Source organism: Hippoglossus hippoglossus, chromosome 1 (genome assembly GCF_009819705.1).
Source record: "Hippoglossus hippoglossus isolate fHipHip1 chromosome 1, fHipHip1.pri, whole genome shotgun sequence".
Classification (NCBI taxonomy): domain Eukaryota; kingdom Metazoa; phylum Chordata; class Actinopteri; order Pleuronectiformes; family Pleuronectidae; genus Hippoglossus; species Hippoglossus hippoglossus.
In genome coordinates, this window is record NC_047151.1 from 5,208,635 (window position 1) to 5,235,440 (window position 26,806).

Consider the following 26,806-nt stretch of genomic DNA (forward strand, 5'->3'; position numbering starts at 1 on the left):
GTTTTGACAGTCATGCTCAGCAGCTCTCCAGTCACACTCCACTCTAGTCAAGAAACCCTCAGATCTGATCATAAGCATTGTCTCATAATGTACCATGGGAAATGTTTATTTTTTTGCTAAGTTATATTCATCTTGTGAACTTATCCTTGTTTGATATTCAGCTGCATTTTTTGCAGTCACCTTTGTTTTTGTGGAATCCATTGTGAAAGAGATACTAGTATTAGTACTAGTAGATACTAGTACTAGTATAAGACTTTGCCATTTCTGTCAGTGTTCATAATGATGGAACAACATCACCTCTTTCCCACAAATGTCCAGTACAGTTACAAACTGCAGCACCTGCTTTTCTTCTATAGCTCTCTGGGTTGACGTCAATGGTTTCCTCATCCAAACCATCAACTTCTCCCTAAGGTCCTATGACTAAGGATGTTTTACCTGTAATTAACAGATCAAATCAATCTATATTATTTAATAACAAGTGACATACCACAGGCTTTCAAGATTGTAATTAAACCTCTGGTTAAAACTCTTGACCCAGATTTTTTAGCTAACTATAGACCTGTATCCAACCTCCCTCTCGTTGAAAAAGCTTGTGCTAACCAATTTGTGATTAATTACATAGGAACCATTTGCAAGTAAACTTTAAGTCAGGATTTAGATCATAATACATAAAAAGCAGTGGTGAAAGTTGCCATTAACCTTCTGGTGGCCTCAGATAATGGACGTCTAAACCTGTCTCTGTACTTGTTTTGCTAGATCTTAGTGCATTTGACACAATCGATCAAAAGATTTGATTGCAGATACTGGAAGATATTATTGGGATTAAAGAAACAGCACTAGAAATAATTAATAGTTATCAGTTAGATACTTTTTTGTTCATGTTAACAATCACTCCTCCAGGTACATAACAATTAATCATGGACTTCCACAGGGTTCTGTACTTGGACTGATACCTTTCACTTAATATTTGCTTCCTTTTAGGCAACATTATCAGAAGGTTCTACATAGATTTCCATTGTTACACAGATAACACCAAGCTTTATTTATCTATGAAGCCAGATAAAACTAATTAGCTAATTCAGCATCCAGGCTCCTCTCCTGTGGAACAAGCTTAGTGTTTTCCCCCCCCACCCTATTTCTCTCCTCTCACCCCAACCAGTTACATTAATGAGTGCATGGAACAACATGTCCTTTTATCTTACAATCCAGACAAGGAGTGAACTTTTATTTGTTACACTCCTGGAAATGCTCATTACACCTCACCAACGGTTTGGTCATCATCAGCCATCCGGGTGAGCATGGGGTTGACGTTGGATAAGAAGATGAACTGACTGAGGATGATGGTGACCACCCAAACCAGGTGACAGAAGAAGAGCCATGAAAACACACAGCTCCTGAAAGTGGCTGATGATTGAGAAACAAGATGATTGGAAAACAGGAAACTCAATTTTCAGATGAAAAATTTGTTCTTGTAAGTTGTTAGACATTACAAGATACTTTGTCATGATATGTTGCTGTGCACTGTGCATCTACATGAGGCAGCGATTTCCCACATTTCCTATAATTACTGGAAAGGACAGACATTGGCTGTGTTTGAAATCACCCATTCATTCACGACCCCATAGGAACTTCTATGTTGAGGACTAGTGAGCTCATCTGCAAAAGAGAAAAACACGTTATCTCTGTGCTGGTTATCATGTCATTGTAAGATTATGACATATAACAACAATAATGTCGGCCTTTGGAAAATCCCATAATAAATGAATACAAAATTTGAACTTAGTAATAATACTTGTAAGGTAAGTTGGGTGTTTAGATGTGCAGATGTGCTCCCATCTTTTAACATATTTTACTGCCAGGATAATTAGGGAACATACAACAAAATTCTGTTGCATATAAGCCTGACTGTCTTCATCTTCATGATAATTCAGATATTTAAGATAAAAATAAGGAGTAGAATCACCAGAGAGAGATGGCTAAGAAGTATTGCCCTCTCGTCTCAGCTAGTGCCCATCGGTTGTACATTACTTTTCATGAAGTTACTGTTGTGTACAATGAGTCCACAAAGTTATAAAATATTCACAAAACATTCCAACAGCACTACAAAAAGGCCAAACTCACTACAAAGTGATTAGTGAGTGATTTTGGACACAGCCATGAATGACACATCCACAAAGCCATAGCAGCAATGCATATTGGACCATGAAAGTAGCTTCATGTCCATATAAAAGAAACAATGTTTTCTCTCATATGTTATTTGACTGTAGGATGTTTGTACAAAACAGACTCAAAAGTAACCTTTCTCGTCCTTTTCAGTCTTCTCCGCATCTCCTTCCTTAAATTTTTGCACTGTGTCGTTCTCCTCCTGTCTTCTTTTTCGTTTTTGTACAGTACAGCTTACCCTGTCAGAGCAGGTGAAGGAGAGAACAGTTAAATTGCTGCAGAAACAAACTAATGGTTTAAATCCCTTAGGATTATGCAGTTTGTTCTGACCCATAGGTGTATGTCTCTGGTAGTGGGTAGGGGATATGTCGTCTGGGCATCAGGAAGATGGTGCGGACGCAGTGGATAATGTTACACAAGGTGAGGAAGAGAAAAGATGTTTGCAGAGAAACTCCTCTTTCATATAGCAACTAGAGAAAGGAGGAGGTTGTAAGCCCTTTTAATTTTTTGATTAAGAATCAAAGAGCCTAACACGATATAATACGATACCTTTATAATGAGACAAACTGCAGCAGAGGCTTCAAATGCTCCATTGTATATGGTGATGGTGGTGGAGCGATAGGAATGAAACAGGTTCCCCACCTTAAGAGAGAAGTTACCACATTAGAGCTTCTTGCGTTCTAGCTCATGCACTTTCTCAGACCCACAAGTGAGGTGAAATATTTAAACTGGGTCACCACACACCTGAGCATTGGTGATGTAGAGCATCGTTCCAGCAACTATTAAACTTGACAAACCCGGGTAGAGCAACACAGACGTCTCTGTGTGAGAAAGAGAGATAAATGGAAAGAGAGCTGACATGTTATCTGGTTACAGTATTGACACAATACAATAAAAAAGACAACATACCTGCATTTGACAGTGTGATAAGCAGTGTGCCAGTGGTGTACAATGACCTGCAGGCAGATAATGTCATGATCATGAGAGTGTTAGGATTTTTGGTTCTTTCTTCATTGTCAAGGTGTTAGAACTCTGATATGCAAAATAGGAGACATGTTGAGGTTTAGCTCATCTGGCCACAATTGTGTTTTTATTTTAAAACAGCATTTTAAAATGATAACATCTCCATCCACCACACCTGCAAGATGCATATCATATAACCATTCATTCGTACTGGACATGTGTGTGCCTGTGGAAACAGGAAACAGATTGTCTGTCTGATTTGGTTGTATAGTTGCAAAATTCTACAAACCAGGAATAGCAATAGAGAAAGGTATAGGCAGGGATTTCTTAAATTGGGAAGACAGTGAGGTGGAACACTTTGCATTCACCACTGGTAGTTGAGATGTGACTGATTAGAGCCAATAAGGAAGTGAACAAGGGTGTTTCCAAAAGTCTTCATTTCTGCTCAACCAGACAAATAAAATTTCAAACCAAAACTGTGCTTGCCCAAAAACTCTCCTATTGAGGGGTTTAAAAACTTTGGAGAGGTGTGGCCATGACAGAGAGAAAAAATGCATAAAACATAAGAAACCCATTGTGGAGGTGGTTTGGAGAACACCTCCAGATGAACCAGGGAGAGTTCATTTGCACAGCTGAAGTTAGTTGGCCAATTACTCTCCTTGGAATTGTAAAGGCGGCAGGAGAAAGAGACAGAGATGGAAAAACAGAGCTGAGCTGCACGTGATTTTCAGTCGCTGCTTTTGAATTTATGTTAGTGGGTTTTGCAGTTGAAATAAAAGCATGTTGAAACCTGAATGGTTTGTCTCTGGCTGTGTTTGGGAGACCCCGGCAGCAACGTCGTCTGCCACACACAGGGACGTGCACAGACATTTTGGGGGGCACGGGCTCAAGTTAGAAAAAGTGCACTTCTCATAATTATTTATAATAAAAAAATGCTTTAAAACAAAGATTTAAATATATTAGCACATCGCTGACTTACTTTACAATAAATTTGTATACCCTTACACTCACACAATTGTTAGATATTCACAACAGTTCACACAGAGACAATGGTCTTCTTTAGTATTCACAGGGTTTATCACAGGAGCATCAACAGCAAAGGAAACTACGCCACAATATGCATGTTTTCTATGTTACTATAGTTTCTAGTATATATTTATAATAACACACACACACAATAACTGGTGACAAGGACTTAGTTTCAGTGTACCTTCAATTTCCTCCTTTCACATTTGAGGGAGGACTGTCTATCAGCAAACAACAAACTAATAGAATTAATAGTTATTAGATGAGGAGCCTACAATCAAAATTATGCAGTTACTCTTTAAGACAGGACACTTCCATGTCTTCTTTCACTCTAATGGAAAGAAATTTCCAAAAATACACATTTAGATAGTGTCTGTTTTTACTACCCTCTGTCTGTCTGCATCTGTAGATTTCTCCTAAATTCACCAACGAAGCCAATCTGCATATTTAAACATAACATTTTAGGGGAAAATACTGTCTTGATGTAAGTACAGTACATTAGCCTGTATGCCCTAACTTGTTACATAACCTAGTAGCTAATGTGTGTACATTAGCAAGACACAAGTAAAATAGATTTGTTTTAGTCTTTTGGCTAATTAGCTGTTAACTCGAGGCACTAGTAGTTTAGTCCTTTGTTCATCACCACTCAGCTCCCCGCAAGAGAAGAAAAACCTGTACAACTGGAACGGGAGCTGCGGTCTATTCCTTGAAGCAAAAGCTGTCCCAACAGTCAAGACTTCTGAACTCCAAACAACTCTCGATGCTCACATCCACAATTCTCTATATTACTGCACATGGCTGCTTTTTCATTAGTTAATACAATTGGTCAGTCAAATATGAACTCCCTTTTTATTAAGAAAGTGCTTTAAAAAGTAATATGTGACTGTTATATCGTGTGTGCTGTAATTTACAAAAAAGGTTTTCAATTTATAAATCAGACTACAACAATCTATGTCAGTGGTCAGTGCTCTCCACTGATTTCACATTCATTCAGGTTAGACTTGTGTGCTGCACCTAAGGCTTAAAAGGACCAACTCTGATTGTAGCCTTTACTGTATCAAGGTTGCCCCTTATCATATTTATGTTCCTGGATAAACGGGGCGTCGCTTCTTCTGCAACAATACAGTTAAAACACATGCATCATAATCAGAGGGAAGAACTTCTGTCTGCAGGAGTGTGTGTGTGCGTGCGTGTTGTCTGCTCGTCTCTGTCCCTCTTCACACATGAACTGATAATCACATGTATTTAGTCATCCGTTATCATCTCCGGATCATTCCATCACTTTAACCCGAATGTCATGTCTGTGCGTATTACGTTACGTCTTGTGTTGTGTAGCAGGTTTAAACAAGTGTCTCTAGATTCTAGAGAATCAAACAAACAAAGTAAACGTCAGTCCTGTACGTGTTCTAATAACTTGTGATCAGTGCTGGTGTTTATTGTTAAAGTGTAAAGTGAGCGCAGGTCAGAGGAGGAGTGAGGAGGAAGCAGACTCGGACAGAGACTCAGACACAGGACGACCGGACCTTTAATGAACGTCTATCCTGGAGCCGCGGTGTGATACTTGTTCAGCGGTTTGACATCGCTAATAACAACATGAATCGATTGTGTTCCGTATCTGCATCGACAGAGTCCACGTCGCAATGCATCAAGAAATGTCCACAGCTCTAGTGCTCACCACTGTGCAGGAGATGTGGAGGGAGGGAAAGTAGAGACTAATCTCCCAACCTGATATTTAGATTTTTTTTATTCAATCAGTATATTTGTTTGGCAGGAAAGCCGTGCGCAAACAGGAATATAATATTCCTTTACTTGAAGAAGAAAAAGGGCAGTGCCCACTCACTCGCTCAGAGAGACACACGCAGTGAGATCAGAGCTCGTTCACATGAAGCAGCCGATCAGTGACTGTTGAAGAACAGTGGAAACAGTGAAAACAGTGAGTTTCTCTGGTCACAGCTGCTCAGTGACCAGAGAAACTGCTAGTGCACCGTGCATAGCTTTAGCAGTTAATGAATCAACTGATATTAGTGACAATGCTCAACTTTTGGTATATGTCAGATTTTACCACGCAGAGAGGAACGATTTCTGTGAGGACATTTTAGGCATCACAGCACTTACAACACACACCAGAGGGGAAGACATATACTTACTTATAAAAGAAATGTTAACACAGAGAGGTATCAGTATGAAAGATGGTGTGTCCATCACCACCGATGGAGCTCCCTCCATGATATCACTGCATTATCCATCAGTCTGTTCTGCTCTTTCAGAAGAGTATGCAGAGGTTATGAATACTGTGATGAAACTTATCAACTTTCTCAGGGCATCGTCATCACATAAACATCGCCTCCTTCGAGAATTCCTGACGGAAGTTGATGCAAATTCAAATGACCTACTGCTGCACTGCAATGTGAGATGGTTGAGCAAAGGCAGAGTTCTAGCACGCGTTTGGGCCATTCGAAATTAAATAAAAATGTTCCTGGAACAACAGAAGAATCATAAGGCCAGACAGATTGCTCAGTTTTGGGAAGATGAGAGAAAAAAAGATTTTATGGCCTTCTTAGTTGACATAACCTCACACCTAAATGACCTCAACTTAAAACTGCAGGGCAAGAACAACTCTGTGTGTGATTTGGTAGCAGCTGTCCAGTCTTTCCAGCCGAAGTTGGAGATTTTCAAAGTGGATCTCCAAGAGAACTTTACACATTTTCCAGCAATGAAGCAAATTCAGGGTGAGAGAGATATTTCCTCTCACGTTGAGTTCATTAGAAAAACTGATTGGAAACTTCAGTGATCGTTTTGATGACTTCAGCCTGGAAGAACAGGTCCTCCTTTTCATTCAGAATCCTTTTCTGTCAAAAATGTGACCACGTTTTCACAGGAGGCTAAAATTACCTTCAAGTGGGTAGATATGGCATCTCTACAGATGGAACTTGTTGATCTGCAAGCAAATGTAGTACTGAAAGAGCAGTGTGCAGTTAGTAATGCTGCCAGCTTCTGGCTACAGACTACCTGAGAAAGTTTTCCCTGGTCTCACTAAAGTGGCAGTACACACCTTGACAATGTATGGCTCCACATACAGTTGCGAATCAGCATTCTCAACACTTAACATTTTTAAGACCAAATACCGTTCAAGAATGACATTCTTTTACATTTACATTCCTGTTTGAGAATCACAGTGACCCCATTCCTCCCAAGGTTCAAAATACTAGCAGAGAAAGCTAAAGCCAATTTCTCCCACTGAATTAGGGAAGTAGGCCTACAGACAATAGGCTACATGTGAATGAAACTATGAAAATGATTTCTTGTTCTTTTTTCTAAGAAGTTTTTGCTTCAATCTTTAAGTGGTTGTTAAGTTCAGTTCAACTTAAAGCACTTTATATGTTTGTCTTTGAGGATGTTACATCTTTATGGTTAAATGGAATGTAGGCCTATATGCAAATTGACAAAATGTTTATTGCACTTTGTTTCATGTTTGTCCAGAATAGGCATTGTATTTTTGCCAGTTTGTGTTTGATTTTGTATTGTTACAAAAGCAACCTTGTGCAATAAAAATGTTAATTAAGCTGATTTAGTCAGAGCCCATATTTGTATGTCTCTAATTATCCGGACCCCAGAAGGGGAGGAGGGTTGATGTCTGGACCTCTTGCAATTTTAGTTGAAGACCCCTGTGCTAGAGCAACAACCTAATTCTATTAACAGCCATTTTACTCCCTACAGCGATATCTGTCTGTAAGTGTGAGGCTCACACTAAAAGTGATTCTGTTTCAACAGGTAATGCTCAAGCAGATACAGCAGCAAAGGAAGCGGCACAACTAACCAACATACTGTAAATGTCACAATTGATTGATACTCCTCTTGCCTTTCTCTCACAGATTTAGCAGAAGCACAGATCCATGCAACATAGAGAAAGCAGCCTGTAAAAGGGCTGAATGTTAACAATGTATGTCAATCTGAGGACGGCCGTCCATGTCTGTTTAAATGTTTATTTGTTGTTTTGTTTATTTTTTGTTTTTATTGAAAATTGTCGGGTTTCACAAATTACTCACAATGTTTTTTTCGAAATGTTTAATTTGTCTGACAAGCAACACTACAAGAGGCCAGGACATACAAGCCCCTGGCCAACCGTTTGATCACTTGCAAATGGATTTCATTGAACTAACACCATGTGAAGGAAAGAAATATTGTCTTGTGGCTGTTGACATGTTTTCTAAATGGGTTGAAGTTTTCCCTACAGGTAAAGCAGATGCCTTTGCAGTGGCAAAGGTGTTAGTGCGAGAAATCATTCCCCCATTGGGAATCCCACATAACATCAACAGTGATAACGGAACTCATTTTGTAAATAATGCAAATAATCAACTTTCAACATTTTTAGGTATCAATCTGAAACAGCATTGCACCTATCATCCACAGAGTGGTGGAGCAGTTGAAAGAGAAAATGGAACAATTAAAAACAAACTGGTCAAATGCTGTGATGACACAGGACTCTCATGGATAAAAGCACTACCGGTAGTGGTAATGGCCATGAGAGGGAGGGGAAGGGCCAGAACAGGTCTGTCACCATTTGAAATTCTTCCAGGCAGACCTATGAATACCGGGATGGCCCTCCCCCAAGAAAATCAAGTCCTCAACTCAGAACTCCTAGAAGATGTGATGCTTAGTTAATGTGTGCACTTAACCAAAATGTTGAGCCTTATACACACAGGTAAAAGCAGCACTCCCGCAACCAGCAGAGGGCCAGTTGCATAACCTGAAACCAGGAGACTGGGTGCTGATAACCTACAGCGGTTAATGTGAAAGAAAGAACCACCGGGACACACGCCAGCCATTGCAGAAAGGGGCCGCCACTTGAGACGGAGGCCCAGGGAGAGAGTCCCGCTCCACTCACAGACGAGGAACAGAAGCAGAAGAAAGACGGCTGCTCTCACTGAGGTGTAAAAAACATACCAACAACCAACAGCTGTTGCAAACCAAGGAAGAAACAGCAAAAAAAGGGGAGGGTTAGGGCTAAATATCAATGCCTGACTACAGACTCCAGCACCCCTTTAGGGAGACAGTCCGTGATCTTGAACGAACAACATGTTGCCGTACAATATTAATCCTTATGATCGTGGTCCCAATTGTATTGTGTCTAGAAAAAAAACAGTGCCAATGTCAGTACAATTACTCTGCGTCACTTGCAACACAGTTCTAGATCTAATGTTGATGAAAAGCCAATGTCTTTTCTATGCAAAAGTAACAATTGTGATAGAGATAGCTATCAAGCACTATCAAATTACTACATGCGGAACAGAAGGCTGCATCGTGCTACTAAAAGATCTCAACACAAGTAAATATCTGAAACAATCTGTAATCTGGTGTCAAAAAGACAAGGAACGACCTACATGCCGTATGGACGCTGATTGGCCACATGAAATGGACATCATTTATTTTATCTTATCAAAATTAACAGAACGGTCAAACAAAGACTGTTTCTTTTAACAGACAGTCTGCACTGCCAGAGAAGGTGTATTTAGTCTGTGGGGACCAGGCTTACAGCTGCTTTCCAAAAGAATCCAACAGTCGTTGTTATCTAGCATTTTTAGTACCCCTAATCAGGGAAGTATCTGCAGCAGAGCTATCATCACTCCACCGCAGGGCCAGATGCACAATAACAACCACCCAACGTGTATTAGGACTCCTAATACCCTCATATGGGGTGTTTACGTCCCAAGAAGAGATTCAGTCACTATCCACAGTGTTAGAACGTCACATGAATCTTTCTACACCCGCCATAACAGCTACATCAAGGCTCTTAGACGATGTAGCACGTGTAGCAACAGAAAACAGAACGGCCTTGGACCTTTTGCTGGCCTCTCAGGGTGGTGTATGTCAAGTTATTCATACTGAATGTTGTTCCTATATTGCTAGTAATGACGCAGAGATAACTAAGCTAAAACAGAATACTGAACAAGGGATAAAAGATCTGCATGATGTGCATGGGTGGGACCCTTTTTCGAAGGTGTTTGGCCCCCTGTCATCCATGGGTACATCGTTCTTTCGCACATTGATTGTAAGCATTGTCATGTTTTTGATTGCTATTTCTGTTATCACTTGTATGATTGGTCTGATACGCAAACAATGCACTAAGGCCATTGTTACTGCTATGCAAATTGACCTCTACCCTATCCCAGACTGGATTCCACCATCTAATGTTGATGATCTTGGCACACAACTGAAGTAACCTCAATCGGTCAACCCCTGACAGAGTGGGATTCCCCCACCTTATAAAGTGTTTACATTAAGTGTTGATCCAACATGATCAAAAGGGGGGATTGTCAGGGAAATGTAACATTTTGACCACAATATGTTCATGTTAATTTCCCCTTTGATTGATCATGATTGAATCTCATACAATGTAACCTTGATCATGCTGTATCCTGTATAACTGAATGAATCTTGGCCTGATTGCTTTAACTAAGGCATTGTTGTTTTCATGTCATCAGAAGATCCTGACCTTTGACTTTGTAACAACCCCAACCAGAGTGGGAGGGATGAGCCAAATGTATAAAGACAAAGAACTGTTTCCCATCGGTGTGCATATTACAAACTAACCTTTGTCGTATGCACCATGCTCTGAGCATTAAAGTGTGACAATACTGTAAGAGAATTGTGTCTCGTTCCTCGTTGTTAAAGTGGGATTGCAGAAATTGCCACGACAGTAGTTTGCAAGGACGTGCTTACAGTGAGGAAAAATATTTACAGCTAAAAACTAAACTGAATGAGTTGCAAAGACAAAATGCACTTGAACAAACTTCGTTGGACTAATAAGTAGCTTTACGAAGACCACATTCTGACGGAGACAATATTATGGAGGCAAGTTTTGTGGTGAGTGAGCTGAAGGCTAAGAAGTGCATCAGAGGGAGAATGTGTGAACGAGACATGTTGACTTTGTGTTTTTCGACTGTGCAATATTAAAAGCCTGACAAGACAGACATGCTGCTGGGTTAAAAAAAACTACTCCAGGCATCGTGGGTTACAGGACACGAAAGGTGCATAACACGAGATGGAAACCTCCCACTGCCCGAGTTCTATAAGCTGCTAAGGAGATATGCCCGTGAGCAAGTCAAGATTTGACAGACAGGTTTTCTTGATGTCGTACTCACATTGCCACTATCCTTGTAACTGCAGTTCCACAGCGGTCATAAACATATCCAATGGGGAAGCGCAGTATTGTGGTGGCAATAGAAGCGACTGACATGACCTGAGAGAAGTGCTCGTCCTGACCACTACAATCTGGAATGAGTAAAGAAAAACTTAATAATAGTTCAATACATGTGTGTTGTATCATCTAATCTTTAAACTAGTCTAGTGACATTTAGATGAGGTTGTGCAGGAAAATTCAAATCTACAAACCAACTGTGTTGTTTTACTGAAATATTTGAATAGATCAAGCAGAAGAGCTGGTTTTCTTTTATTTGCCCTACTTCTAAAACTCTATGTATTCAATGATTTCTAAACAGTTTTTGTTGCTGTTGTGTTGCCTGCATGTCTATGCATGTTTCTGCACCTTTAATGATACCAATTCATACATACCAGTATACACAGCATAATCTTCATCTCTGGTGGCATTGGTGCAGTATGCAGCAAAGTATCCATCATTTTTCAGCACAAACACAAGAGAAGCCCAGCCATAGGCAATCCCTGTGAAGAACAAACTCTCCACCAGCCCCGACAACAGTGTCAACCAGTGTTGTAATTTCACTTTTCCCCCTTGAATTCTGAGCATGTTGCCAAATGCTTCTGCTGGGCCAGGAGAGTGAAGTGCTGCTGTAAAACTTAAAAAAGTTCACAAAGCAGGATCACAGGGGTCACCTGGAGAAGAACAGGCAGTCAGTACGATGGAGCAACACACACACACACACACCATGTTTATTCTAAGAAGAGTTGTGGTGCTGTGGTGCTGGAATTAGTTCAGCAGATTTTGTTCCTGGCATCAAGACGCGCCTAAACATAGAGAGTCTTAATGTGTCTCTCTTGATTCAACACACACACACACACACACACACACACAACTTGTTCGCTTGTCAAAGTTAGTCTTAATCACAGTTGATCAGTTTATCAAATTAAATTGTACATAACCTTTGTCTAAATACAACACCAATACAAGCCTTACCTTTTTTTTTTCTGTGATCAGCAAGAGATCCTCATTCAGATATCACAAATGTTCCATCTTGATCATTACCTATTCACTGACCGTGCACCTCAGCCATCTCAAAGCCGCTGTAATGACTAGAGAAGCACCACGAAAAAAGGAAGCAAGCTTGGGGGACGGCCCGGAGGCTGGAAGGGCGGAGCTGCTCCCAACTGAAGCAGAGAAAGCAGGTATAAAGGACTATACATTTACAATTACATACAAAATAAATGCATTTAATCTACATTTAATTTAATAATTCTATATGTTACATGTATATATGCGTCTCTACATTCAGATATCCATTTCTGTATTCAAACGTTTTTGTAACGATTTTTGTCTATATTTATTATATTTCATCTATGGGTCTGGATGTTAATTAGGTAGTTGGCGCTATCTCACGCAGCCTAGACCCAGATTGGTTATTGACGTGATTGGATTGACTGTTACACAGTCAGGAGATTTGCCTTCCGCTTACTACTAGGCGATCAGCTAAACAAAGTTTGTTCAATTGATTTTAATTTCTGTGATGGACGGAGCCACACATGTGAAGGTTTAATTCCACACATTCACCCACATCACTACCACATGCACAGTTTGCAGTCACTTAAGATCACACATTAATATAATTTGTCTTTGTTTGAATTACCTGCCTGGAGTTCGCCTTCCTGGCAAAATAGCAAAATAATCTTTGCTTTGTGATACAGTTACTGTATATTGTGAGGGAAATGTAACATTTTGATCATGCTAATTTCCCCTTTGATTGATCAGGTTGAATCTTATACAATGTAACCTTGATCATGCTGTATCCTGTACAACTGAATGAATCTTGGCCTGATTGCCTAAACTAAGGCATTGTTGCCTTCACGTCATCAGAAGATCCTGACCTTTGGCTTAGAAACAACCTCAACCAGGGGAGGAAGGAGCCAAATGTATAAAGAGAAAGAACAGCTGCCGATCGCTGTGCATATTACAAACCAACCTTTGTCTTGTGCACCATGCTCTGAGCATTAAAGTGTGACAATACTGTAAGAGATTTGTGTCTCGTTCCTTGTTGTCAGAGTGGAATTGCAGAATTGCCACGACAATATGTAGTTCTCCCCTGTGTGAGTTTGGTCAGTTAGTATATGTGTTGCCCTCATGGCTCATTTTGGAAGGTCTGTTAATTGAGTTGACATCCTGTTTTGTTTGCCTTATTTTCAATAGAGTTATGTTTTGTTGACCTCTTTTAAGGGCCCTATAACTCTGTTAATGTAGTTTCTTCAGTATTGTATATTGTTAAAACTTTTTTCTTTTTTGGGGGGTAAATAAACTCAACCTTTTTTTTTCTTTAAATTTGTGTTTATGCCTTGACGACATTAGGTGGCCGTTGTGGGATCTTCCTGTTAAGGACAAAAATATATTTTTTTCCTTTCTTTTATCTTTCTCCCTGAGATCGCAAAGTCATGGAGGGAGGTGGAAAAAGTGGGAAAGGGGGACGAGGATATGTTCCAAATAGTCTCACTGCATCAGAGGCACAAGTGAATTGTGAGGAGGAGAATGGAGCTTCTGGAGGGGTGGACAGCACTGAGGGCCAAGATAAGGAGCCCAAAATATCCGACCTAGTAACCCAATGCTTTAGAGCACTCCAACACCATTTCCAGCTCTTACAAGTGGAAATGCAGACTTTAGTCTTTGACGGCTGAGCCCGAACTACCTGAGCCTCCAGAAATCGACGCCACTTCTCAAACTGCTCACAGCAATGAGGGTGTCAATCAGTCCTATATGCCTCAGGGGGTCAGTCTCAGTTTCATGAGTCTAGATTGGAAAAGCTTACAAATGATGACGATCATTTTCTAATAAACTTTGAATGCATTGCACTGGCTTGCCGTTGGCAGAAAAATGATTGGGTTTTTCATCTTATTCCTTTTCTTATTGGCAAGGCTAGAAGTCCTTATGTATACATCCATATTGATGATAATGACAATCCAGGTTCAGCTTCTGAGGCCGCTAAATTGGCTGATGTTTTCGTGGCTGCACAGGAAAAGGGTCGGCCTTGGAGCTACGCCAGATTGGAAGGGAAGGATAGGCATAGACCAGGCCCTCAGTACAACCAACGGCCAGTCGCAAGTGTGGGTAAGCCTCCCATGAGGGACATCCAATCCTCGAAGCCTTCAGTCAAAATGGTGGTGTGTTATTTATGTGGAATGGAGAGCCATACAAAACCGAGGTGCTCCCAAAACTCCTCCAAGATAACCCAGATGTCTTTTGTACCACGGAGTGTTGAAACAAGTGTTAAATTGGACCAAAGTGCAAAAATTACTTTGATAGAGGTTAATGGTAAAACCCTAAAGGCGCTCTTGGATCAGGCAGTGACCAAACTCTTGTCCACAGGCATTTTGTACCACCAAGTATTCTTGGCAACGAGACTGTTCCTATATATTGTGTGCATGGAAATAAGAAGCCCTATCCAACAGCAGACATGTATATCAAAATACAAGGACAAACTCACTTCTTAAACGTAGGTCTTGTTGATAACTTGCCATTCCCTGCTGTGCTTGGTCGGGACCTGCCTGTGTTGTTTTATTTCAATGTCATATATTTAATGTGACTGTGACTAGAGCTCAAGCTGAGAAGTTGGAGGAACCTTCTCAGCCCCTCAGTGCTTTGCTCTTATATGACGCTGATCTGGAGACAGTACCTGGGAAGTCTTGTAAGTCCCGTCGACAGAGAAGGCAAGAGATATTTCACTACCCAGCGGTAACACCACCCTTGAGATTTGAGCCTGAACTGCCATTGGGTTTGAGAATCCCCGACAATGTCATTGAAATGCAACGTAATGACCCATCATTGGCAACTCTTTTGCAGAAAGCTGAGATGCGAGGACAGCAAACTGATACAGACTCACCCATACACCCCGCATTGATGACCTGATAGAGTGCCTTGGAAAGGCAAAGTATCTAACGACAATAGATATCTGTAAGGGCTATTGGCAGGTACCGCTCACTCAACAGCCTTCCAGACATCACAGGGTCCGATCCAATTGCCCTTTGCCCTTTGGACTTCACGGTGCCCAAGCAACATTCCAGAGGCTAAAGGATCAGGTACTGTGTGAACTGTCAGACTTCGCTGAAGCTTATCTTGATGACATTGTCAACTCAGATGTCTGGAAAGGGTGCTGGAGTGCCTTCAGTGTGCCAGGCTGACCATTAATCCATCAAAGTGCGTCTTTGCCAAGGCCGAAACTGAATAGCTGGGTTTTGTCAATCGCAATGGGGTGATAAAGCTCCAACGGCTGAGTACTTCCTAGTCCAACCTATCCTGGGATTCATTGTGCTTCAGTGGCAAACCAGTGGCATGTCCAACTGCACCTCTGTTATAGGCAGTAGCCACAAGAGCGGTCCAGCCTTCCATTCTACACAGACCATGAAAGAGGCCGTCTTCATGGAGCGGGACACATTTATTTATTTCAACATTTATTTATTTCTGTTTTTCTGTGTCCATATGCTAATGAGAAAGGCGGTCCTAACCTCAGTCTCATGCAGGATTGGTCACAGGAGTGTGATGATCCAGTTCTACTACTTCTGCCATTCAATGCTGACTGTTGTGCAGTAGTTGTTTTTTGCAGTGTTGTACCAGTTCACACTTAAAAGGAATTAGTTCAAATTTCAGTTCATGCAGAGGAAAATGAACTAGTTCACGTTCAGAGTTCATTTTTTATTATTTATTGGGATGATTTAGGTAACGAGTCCTGACTGTGAGCGTCACGTCTGGTATTATCCTGAGCACAAAATGTTGACGAGTCATTTTTCATGATGCTTAAATGCAGTCTCATAAACTCTGGAGCGAATCAAACAAACACTAAGTTACTTCATGTACTGATCATTTCTGTGTCCATATGTAAATGGGGTAGGAGGTCCCAACCTCAGTCTCGAGCAGGATTGGTCAACTGAGCGATCCGGACAGATTAATGGAACATGAAATACCTGAAACTTCAGAAAATGCGAAAGGGTTTATTTTGCACTTAATGATGAGGTAGTTACAGTACCGTTGGGATTACGCTACCTTAAACAATAAATTGGCTATCAGAAAAAGATTTAATATTCATATTAAAAATAGCCAACAGGGTTTGACTGTGTTGGTTGGTTATGGCCGTGAGGAGCGAGCTCTGGTTCGCCTGTGTCGTGGCTCCGAGTTGTAACAACACGGGGAGCCAGTGTTACAGGGAGAGATTTTCAGAGGTGTTGTCACTGTCTGCTGGGTTATTTACTATGGTCTGAGCTGTACTCAGAAATGCTGCGGTCATCATCCGAGCAGTCTATTGGCTGGTCATATGTCTGGGCCAGAATGTCAGAGTATGGCTTCCTACAGCTTCTACTGTGGGAATGCCTATCTCTGGAAAGTTAGCGGACATGGCGGTAACGCTCAGTGTCTCTATGCTGCCTTTTGTCACCCCACCATTTGGTCTGTTTTGACGGTTACGTTTTGAGACGGTGGATGTATTAGTCACTTTAATATTTGTGCTGACAGGCTCAGTTGCACCCACTATAGCCTTGGAAGCGACAACAGTTTCCCAAGCCACCTTTGTCATCTTCCTGATCTGCTGCATCGAAAGTTTACCTTGATGTGTCATTAGTATGACGTGTGCTTACACATGGATAGGTTTCGCCTGGTGCGTTCTTTCCCTGAAAGTAAACATGCCTCAAACGTCTGAAATAATCTCTGGGATTTTAGTGTCTGAAATGTTTAATTTTTGAAGCTGCAAATATTGAGTATTGCTCTTGTGTTGTGTTAAGACTAAAATCTATGTTCTTCTTTGTGTGTGTGTCTGTGAAGATGGCAATGAAACTGAACTCTAAACAAATGCAGTATGTTAGACAGGGGTGGGGGCAGGGGCAGTTTGGGCTGAATATGTGGAGAATGTGTGGCCTTCACATAGTGACTTTTTGTAGCCGTTGCTGGCTAGTTTTAATCTTGAAGTTGGTTAGTGTGTGTGTGTGTGCGTCACATCGCAGTTCAGTCTCGCACCTGTCTGATAATGCCTGTTGTGGAGACTGTACATCTGTGGCATACAATACACTGTACTTTAACTTGTTCTCATACCTAACTTACTATATTACAGCCTAAACTCCATTAGCTTTTTTCAACATCACACATACATGAATGCACTGTGCTCATTAAGAAACTGTGACATACCCTTAGAATGAAAGAATTCAAGCAGCTGCCACTGGGTTCTGAAGGACAGATAGGAAAGGCGTTGTTTTGTCTAGAAAATGCGCATGCTTACGCACACAGAACATACAGCCGATAACGCAGGAATGCAAGGTTTCTCACTCCAATGAACAACAACACCATATCTGCAAAAATACTGCAGACCCACAAGGCTTCAGCTGAAGGCCTGTCTGTAAAACATGAAACCAAACACAACAGAATGTGAAGATTTCCCCAGCTACTGTCAAAGGAGGGGCAAACCTGGGAGCGGCTCCTCATCATTCGCAGACTCCAGGGCCAAGAGGCTGGGACCACGCCTGCGCACCAGCAAGGGAGAGCCAAGGTCTAAACCATGGTGACTCCCCCTCGTTATTGACCAATGAAGTTATACCTACTATTATAAGTACTGTACCCGCCGTCCGTTCGGGGCGACTCTTGACTACCCCGTGCTACTAGAAAGCTGAGGCTGTGTATTGAGTGCCCATAGCTATGTGCACATAGCTACGCTGTACCTTTTCACTGCTTCTGAATAAATACTTGTTGAACCAAACCGAGACCGGCTCTTCTCATATCTCGGGATAAAAGAACACGACAGTTGCAGCCTTTTGGAAGGTTTTAGCAGTCTACTTCAGGCAGGCCTGCTTGGAGGTCGAAAGAGCTTGGGTAAGGAGAATGTCTCCCTGGCTGGGTGAGCAGGAGAGGTACACCTCTCCTCCGGGATAAGTGATAAGGGAGAAGTTATCAGAGGGGTAACAGGGCTTTTATTTGCCTGGTGACCTCATGGGTCCTGTGGCACACAGTGACCAATAGTGGTGGAAAGTTGGGTCCAGGGGCAGGTTTCACACCTAGGTGAGAAGATGAAGGACCCTGAGAGACCGGGTTCTGGTATCTCTCCTTTGTCTTAAGGACAAAGGAGGCATGTGGTAAGGCTTTGGCTACAAATGCTACACATCTAAGTTTAATGAAACTTAGATGTCAAGGCCGTCACCAAGGCTTGTTAGGAACTGTTTGTTCCCAACATGTTAGGAACATGTGGGCTGGACTCAAAACTATCTCTGACGACAAAGGAAAGTCCAGCAGTGCTGATGTAGTGTCTGCATCTCTCCCAGAGGATCTGAATACCTTTTATGCATGCTTTGAGAGCAACTCCCCGGCTGTGGAGATCCAAGAGGCCCAGGAGGACCGCTGCCCCCCTGTAATATCCAGGGCAGACATGTGGAGATCTCTTGATCGGATCAACACACGCAAGGCACCTGGACCTGATGGCATTCCTGGCCGAGCTCTCAAGGTGTGTGCAGATCAGCTGGCAGATGTGTTCACAGACATTTTCAACCTGTCACTGCTCCAGTCTGTAGTCCCCGCATGTTTCAAGGAGACCATCATCGTCCCTGTTCCCAAGAAAACTAAAATCCTCTGCCTGAACGACTACCGCCCAGTAGCACTCACCTCCACCATCATGAAGTGTTTTGAGCGGCTAGTCAAACCCTTCATCACATCCTCCCTCCCTGACTCTCTGGACCCTCTTCAGTTCGCCTACAGGCCAAATAGGTCGACTGCAGATGCCATCTCCCTCACCCTTCACACTGCCCTCTCCCACCTGGACCAGAGGGACACATATGTGAGAATGCTGTTCATTGACTACAGTTCAGCATTCAACACCATCGTGCCCCTGAAGCTCGTCACCAAGCTCAGAGACCTTGGGCTCAACATCGCCCTCCGTGAGTGGATCCTGAACTTCCTGACGGGCAGACCACAGGTGGTGCGGATAGGCAGCACCACATCCTCCACCCTGACTCTAAACACCGGTGCCCCCCAGGGCTGTGTGCTCAGTCCTCTCCTGTACTCCCTGTTCACGCATGACTGCGTGGCCACCCACAGCTCCAACACCATCGTTAAGTTTGCTGATGATCACCGGCCTGATCACCGGTGACGATGAGAAGGCCTACAGAGAGGAGGTCAGAGCCCTGACATCTTGGTGCCAGGACAACAAACTCCATCTCAACGTCGGCAAAACGAAGGAGCTGATCGTGGACTACAGGAAGAGACAAGGAGTAGAACACGCCCCCCTCTCCATCTCTCCATCAACGGGACTACGGTGGAGCGAGTCAGCAGCTTCAGGTTCCTTGGGGTCCACATCAGTGATGACCTGACCTGGACCAACCACACAGACTCAATCAGGAAGACGGCCAGACAGCGGCTCTTCTTCCTCCGCAGGCTGCGGAGGCTCAACATGGATGCCAGGATTCTCTGCAATTTCTACAGGTGCACCATAGTGAGTATCCTGACTGGCTGCATCACCGCCTGGTATGGCAGCTGCACCGCCCTCAACCGTAAGGCTTTACAGAGGGTGGTGAAGTCTGCCCAGCACATCACCAGGACGGAGCTGCCATCCATGGAGGACCTCTACACCCAGCGGTGTAGGAAGAAGGCCGACCGGATCATCAAAGACCCCTATCACCCCAGCCATAAACTGTTTTGCCTGCTGCCATCTGGCCGACGGTACCGCAGCATCCGGGCCCGCACCACCAGGCTCAGAGACAGTTTCATCCCCCAGGCCATAAGACTTTTAAACTCCTCCAATCTGCAATAACTCTACTAAACCAGGACCTTAGCATATTTGCACATAATTGCACTATTGTTTTTTCTTGAGGTGTATATATATATTTAGATATATATATTTTATTTTCTATTTTAAATTTTTGATATTCTATTTTATATATTTTTTGCTGTAATATTCTGAGCATTGCGATAAGAGAGCCTGTGACCCAAGCATTTCATTGCCAGCAATTGCTTAATGTAATTGTTGTGCATTTGACAATAAACTCTTCAATCTTGAATCTTGAAAGAGTGTGGTATTATTTTCCAAACCTTTTGGCTTTTGACGTCTATGAAAAAAAATGATGTGCAGCCAAATTATTTTACACTAAAATTCACCAGAACCAAGATTTCTGATGCTTTAAAGATTTAATTTACGTGTGCACTGTCTGCTAAAGTTTAACCCCATATAAATTTCAACACTAAAAATACAGATTTTCCATCTGTGGCCCCGACATTTAATTTTGGAGTGAGAATATAACTCAACTCTAAAGACCCAAAAAGTATTTTTGAGGGTTCTTAACCAGTAGTATTGAAAATTGATCCAAAGCTGGAGACTTCAAATGACACACAATTACTGACGTCTGCTGGTAAAAATATTGCGGTGCAACCAAATAAACTGAAATACAGTCAGAGATGCTGCATGCAACCTTAAATATTCCATATGGGCTACATTGTTAAAAGTTCAAACCAAAAGTTTGAACTTTTGATCACAGTTGAGTGTTATTGATTGACAAGATGATCATATAATTATAGTGTTACAATTATAAAGAGATAGTAAAACAATAATACATTCATAATGCCACTGTACAATGAGAATGTAAAACATGATGAGCAGAATATATTTATTTTGTGGGCATATGTAAGCTATTATTATCAATTATATTGTTTCCTATTTTTTATGTTTTTAAATATGTAACATCAATTCAACATTTGTAAATATTCTTAAATTTACAATATATAATTGTATTAAAGATGGTTACCATTATATATGTATGTATATGTGCTTTCAGTGTATTTTCCCTGCATTAGCATTAGGCTAAAACATTGATCCCATGCTGTGACATTGAACTTTGACTGGTTTGAAAAAAAGGAAAATCTAAAGTACAGATCCTGACCCGATTCCAACAACTTAAAACTTCCCGAGTTATCTCTGTGACTGACAGACAGACAAACGCCAGCAATACCAAATATCTCATGCGTACTACATTTTGTAAATAAAGAATGTTTGTACTGGGGATACATGAACTTTCTGTTTGTCCAGTGTAACTGAACCTTAAAACAGATGATCTAAGTTAATTTAGTTTCAAATCAGTTCTAACAAAAACCCACCACTTGCATTGCACTTGTGTCCATGTGTTTTGTGCTTTGGGAAATTACTGAGTGGATCTGAAGCATACGCATGCGGCTCCAGGATTAAGATTAATACATTTGCAGGACATGATATCCCCAGAAAATATGTAGATTTAATTGGAATGTAGAGGATAAAGTGCTATAGGAGTTAGAAAAGGCAAGACAACATGGAAGATCTTCCCTGACTTGTTTGTCAGAAAATATTCACTCTAAACTGAACATAAAGTAGTTACATCCTGATTGACCAATATGTTGAATAATTAGGGCCCGAGCACCGAACAGTAGGAGACAGTGGGAGGCCCTATTGAAATTGTAAGGATTATTATTATTTATTTTTTTCAGGCCAATGAATTGGCTTTTCGAGGGCTTTAACATGCTCAAATTCTTACCAATGGGCGTGGCAAAATGGCTCAACAGCGCCCCCCGCGCCCCCTGGAACGCGTTCACATTGACCGATCTTCACAAAAATCGATACACAGGTGTATCATGACCAGACAAACAAAAAAGTCTAGAGGTGCACTTTGAAAAAAGCAACAGGAAGCCCGCCATTTTGCATTTAGTGGCCATTTTGGCCATTTTTCACATTTTTACTTTGACGAACTTGTCCCAGGGCTTACATCAGATCAACTTCAAATTGAGATGAGTGTCATCTAAACAAGATGGAGATAAAAACTACCTCAAAGATCGATTTTTCGTCACACGTGGCGTGGCGTCAAGATTTGATTACACGCCATCAAAACACGAGGTTCTGTATCTCGGACATACATGGACCATGAATCCTTTGATGCTGAGCCGTCAACAAACAACTCCACTCCTGCATTATCAGCATCAAAGGATTCAACAACAAATTAAAGCCCTCAAATTCTCACCAAAGCATGTGCTCGGGCCAATTATTATTATTATTATTATTATTATTATTATTATTATTATATTTTTTTATAAATTATTATTTTATTAGGGCCCGAGCACCGAATGGTGGGAGGCCCTATTGAAATGGTAAGGATTATTCTTATTATTGTAACCAAAATGAATTGGCTTTTTGAGGGCTTTAATTATTATTATTATTATAATAATATATATATTTTTTCATTTATCTTGTTATTATTTATTTTTTTCAGGCAAATGAATTAGCTTTTTGAGGGCTTTAATTATACATGCTTCTGTGCTATGTCTCCACACATGGATCTGAAAGACTGTACAGCGTTTAATGTCCTGCGGTCTCCGAGCCCGAGTGTGTCATCTTCAGCTAGCGCTAGTAGCCCCTCGCTAGCACCTCCAGTAGAGCTAGGAAGAGCGAGCTGCGACACACCGTTCTCGCTGGCATTCAAGGGAAAGCTGACTAACATTCCACTGTGTTGTTATTTATTATTATTATATTAGATTTGTCTCTTCCCAGTGGGGAGAGAACAGGTGCATTCAGTTAGTGAGTTTTAAAGAGTTTTAAACATATAATTAAATAGCATTAATAACATTATATAATATTTAGTTATTATTAATAACATTATTATTTCAAATGTAAATCAAATATAGTCATCAAAATATCTAAGTAAGAAAAAAAGTATAACTAAATGATTGCAAAACTTCGTCATCAGTAGGTGTTTTCATCACCATAGCAACCAGATGCTAAGATTTGAAATATAAGCTGATTTTGATTGACAGGGACACTCCCTCAATACCCCCATTGTTGCTGTGACAACAGGGTGATTTTGATTGGACAATTTTGATAGGAGACCCCTGATTGGCTGTTAATTGCCTTAAATACTGTTAAAGTTTAAGACAGTTTCTATTGCACTCTGACCTTGACTGAGGTAAGTCATGTCTCACTCTCTCTCTGTATTTACCCAGCATGCTAACCGATACAATTCAGGCTCATAATTTAAGTTTGAAATGAGACCACTGTATAATATGAAGTTGCTGCTGTTACCTGCTTCTGTTAAATGTTGATAATGTGCTGGTTTCTGTTGCTTCTATGACAAATGTGGGAATATTGTTGCTGGCTTGTTTTGTGTTTTCTGCTGCTTATCTTTGATTCCTGTGGTATTCTTGTCATTTTATGTTGTGATACGTGATAATGAATGAGTGATATGTGATAGCGTGATGCTAAGTAGCGTTAGGTCGCCTAGGCCAGGCAGAGCGAGGCATTGTGGAAAACACATCTTTAGCACCAGGATATTTTCACATTTCACATCTTATTCTACCAAACAATGTGACAGTGGGAAGATTAACCTTGGTATTTAACTATAGTATTGCAGAGAAAGAATAAAAAAACAACTGCCATCACTGCCAATCAAATTCAGATTCAAATTCATAGCAAAGCATCTGGTTGCCATGGTGATTGATGAGGGAAGTTTTCCCAGTCATTTATTTCAGAAAATGCTTTTTTTTTACTGGTGAGTTTTAATTGGTTTATGGGGAGTTTGAATGTGTTTAAGGACAAGTTGACGGGAGCTTAAGCTAATGCTAGGACCACATTACATGACGTGTGTAGCTCCTTTAAGGAAAAACCAATCCCTCTCCATTGGGTCTAATGTTATTTCAGAGAAAACATTTCTGGAAGGAGCATCAACTCGCATAACTCGCTCCCACGGTCCCATTTTTTTACTCTCACAAATCCCAAATATATCTGTGTGTTCGGCAACGTCTTGGGATTCTCACAGTGTCTTGATTTTACAGATAGGACTTATAGTTTTTGAATTATAGTTGTTTGAGTGCTGCACTCAGAGTTTAGATTTGTCTCTTCCCAGTGGGGAGAGAACAGGTGCATTCAGTTGAGTTTCCATGGCTTGGGGGCCTACATTGACTGCATGGCCGAGCTCACTGAGTGTCAGGCCAAGTCCAAGAGTATGGAGGCAAGTCTGCACCAGGAGCCACCTCAGCCTGAGACAAGCTGGAACAGAATGGTGGAGAAGGAGAAGGAGATCCAGGCTCTGAAGGAGATGGTGGAGCAGCTGGAACACCAGCTAAAAGACAAAGATGGTCTCAAAAAGAAGGAGACCAAGAAACGGCGTGCTCGACTCAGGGCCTACATTGACTGCATGGCCGAGCTCACTGAGTGTCAGGCCAAGGTTAAGAATATGGAGGCAAGTCTGCACCAGGAGCCACCTCAGCCTGAGACAAGCTGGAGCAGAGAGGTGGAGGTCGACAAGGAAAAACAGGCTCCGAAGGGGCAGGTCAACCTGCTGGAGGTCGGACAGAGGAGGCCGATGGTTAAGCTCATTAACAAGAACCAGCTCATCACATGCGAAACCAAAAAAAGGAGAACTCCCTACATCGGCTGCCCGGGCTTGCGCACTACAAAAGAAAAGGAGCATAGGAAGAGTCGGGGCTGGAGGTGAAGCAGGAGGAGACGACTCCAACTATGGGACTGAGCTGCAGAAAGGTGGAGGCCGAGATGAGCTGGAGCAGAGAGAAGAGGTGGAGAAGGAGAAAAAGGCGAATCAGTGCTCAAAGAAGAGAGGGATGATTAGACGTTTCCCTTCACCCATTCTTACCTCACCCACTCCTTCCCTCCTTGGCCCCGCCACCCTCACCCTTTTCCTACACCAAAAACCCCCCCCCCCCCCCCCCCCCCGTTCCCCCTTTGTACAATATTATAAATATTTGAATGATGTGAATGTTGTAAATATGTTAAATTTTGTGAATAAATATAACTAGTACAGTAACATCTACCTCTGTCTTTCTGAATATAGATACAGGATTCATGGCCCTGATCAATTAACACAGTGTTGGAGTGAAACAAATCATAATAATGTTGTTACTTGAGAAAAATGTATAGATTTCATATTTAGATCATAGATAGCATGGAGCACTTTCTTAGCAAATTATTCATGATTTAAAAAAGTAGTCATTCATTGCCAATTACTTAAAGCAATACAAATAAATACTATTATATGATTAGTTCAAATTTTGCAATGTAACAAACAAGTGATCCAAAAAGTTAGCTAACAAGCTGGTGACCACAGTGGAGCATTTTTCTGTATTGAACTTTATAATTGTCATGTTTACCATCTTTACAATGACAAAGTTAAATGTCGTATTAATCAAAGACACAACATAAAAAGGGAAATAATTACAGTATACTATTACTATAGTAATAAATGACAAATTGAGTGGTTGATGATGTTAATCATTGATGACAAATTAGCTTCCCCTCTAAAGCAGCAGAAAAAAGCCTTTGCAGTTTTGTACTTTGACACTTGCCCCTGTCATGTGTTACAATGTCTTCTTAAAGCGCCCATATTGTGTAAAATACAACTTCTGGGCTTGTACTATCCGTAATGACTTGAAGGGGGTCAGTAGGGACCCTCAAAGTATGAAAACAGTCACTCCGCGGACTTTTTCACTCAGTCCATTCAAAGAAATATGTTATCCAAACGTCGCGTTTCGTACTTCCACCCCCGTATGAGTCATTTGGGATCGCAGTCGTCTCTCATCCCCACCCAGCCGGTACCAGTCCAGCACCCCCACCTCCACACCGAACGCGACACCAAGCAGACTTGTTGCTGAGCTAGCAGCTTGTTAGCTATCACAGGCTAACCACAACAGACAACACTGAAGAAACACTGCAACGTGGAGCGATGCAAGGAAGAGAATGTGTCCGTGCACATTCCTCCTAAGAACGTCACTGTTCGAGACCAGCGGTTACGCTTTATCTCTTCTGACGTGCCGTGTCTCTGTGCTCAGTACGGAGTAACGCAGACGTTACTCGTTACTCGGGAATGAAACTCCGTTATGAAACTCCGTACTGTAACTCGGGACGTTACTGTCCTGCTAAAACTTGAACAAACATGAGGACGGTGTAACTTACCGTTCAGAAACATCCTGTTTTAACCGACTGTAAATATGTGGCTGGTCTTCTATAGCTTCAAACATAACGGGACTTTCAGCTGTGTTTACCAGAGAGTCAATGTGCCAGAATGAGACTGGTGATAGGCCTGGTCGCGTGTCACTCAAAGTGCAGTCAGCCAATCAGAGGAGGGGCTCAAGAGGAAGGCGAAAACAGCCTGTTCTGTCTGCAGCTCCAAAGAGAGGCAGAAGAGAGGACATGGAAATACACATTGCAGCGGTTTTTTCGACTTTAAACCACTGATATATCATCTTAGGGATACCAATACCTCAAATTAAATCCCAGATAGGTGTAAAATATGGGGCCTTTAAAATCTGAAGGAAACATGTTGTTAATTTTAGGACCGATGCATGAATCTTGGATGTCTGCAGCTTCCTCTCCCTCCAGGGCTGACAGACACACACAGACACACACAGACACACACACACACACACACACACACACACACACACACACACACACACACACACACACACACACACACACACACACACACACAC

At 41.7% G+C, this 26,806-nt stretch overlaps 1 protein-coding gene across 1 annotated transcript in view; it reads right to left on the bottom strand.

Moving 5' to 3' along the window:
• LOC117766542 (solute carrier family 43 member 3-like) overlaps positions 1 to 26,301 on the bottom strand; it is a 28,928-nt gene extending 2,627 nt beyond the window's left edge. The window contains exons 1-9 of the mRNA XM_034593659.1: positions 26,268 to 26,301; positions 11,725 to 11,966; positions 11,295 to 11,424; positions 3,073 to 3,119; positions 2,908 to 2,984; positions 2,713 to 2,805; positions 2,494 to 2,633; positions 2,299 to 2,402; positions 1,264 to 1,404 (exon numbers count right to left, since the gene is read on the bottom strand). Coding sequence (XP_034449550.1) covers positions 1,264 to 1,404; positions 2,299 to 2,402; positions 2,494 to 2,633; positions 2,713 to 2,805; positions 2,908 to 2,984; positions 3,073 to 3,119; positions 11,295 to 11,424; positions 11,725 to 11,917 — 925 coding nt within the window. The 5' untranslated portion in view covers positions 11,918 to 11,966; positions 26,268 to 26,301. The remainder of the gene's footprint in view (positions 1 to 1,263; positions 1,405 to 2,298; positions 2,403 to 2,493; positions 2,634 to 2,712; positions 2,806 to 2,907; positions 2,985 to 3,072; positions 3,120 to 11,294; positions 11,425 to 11,724; positions 11,967 to 26,267) is intronic.
• Positions 26,302 to 26,806: the final 505 nt, after the last annotated feature.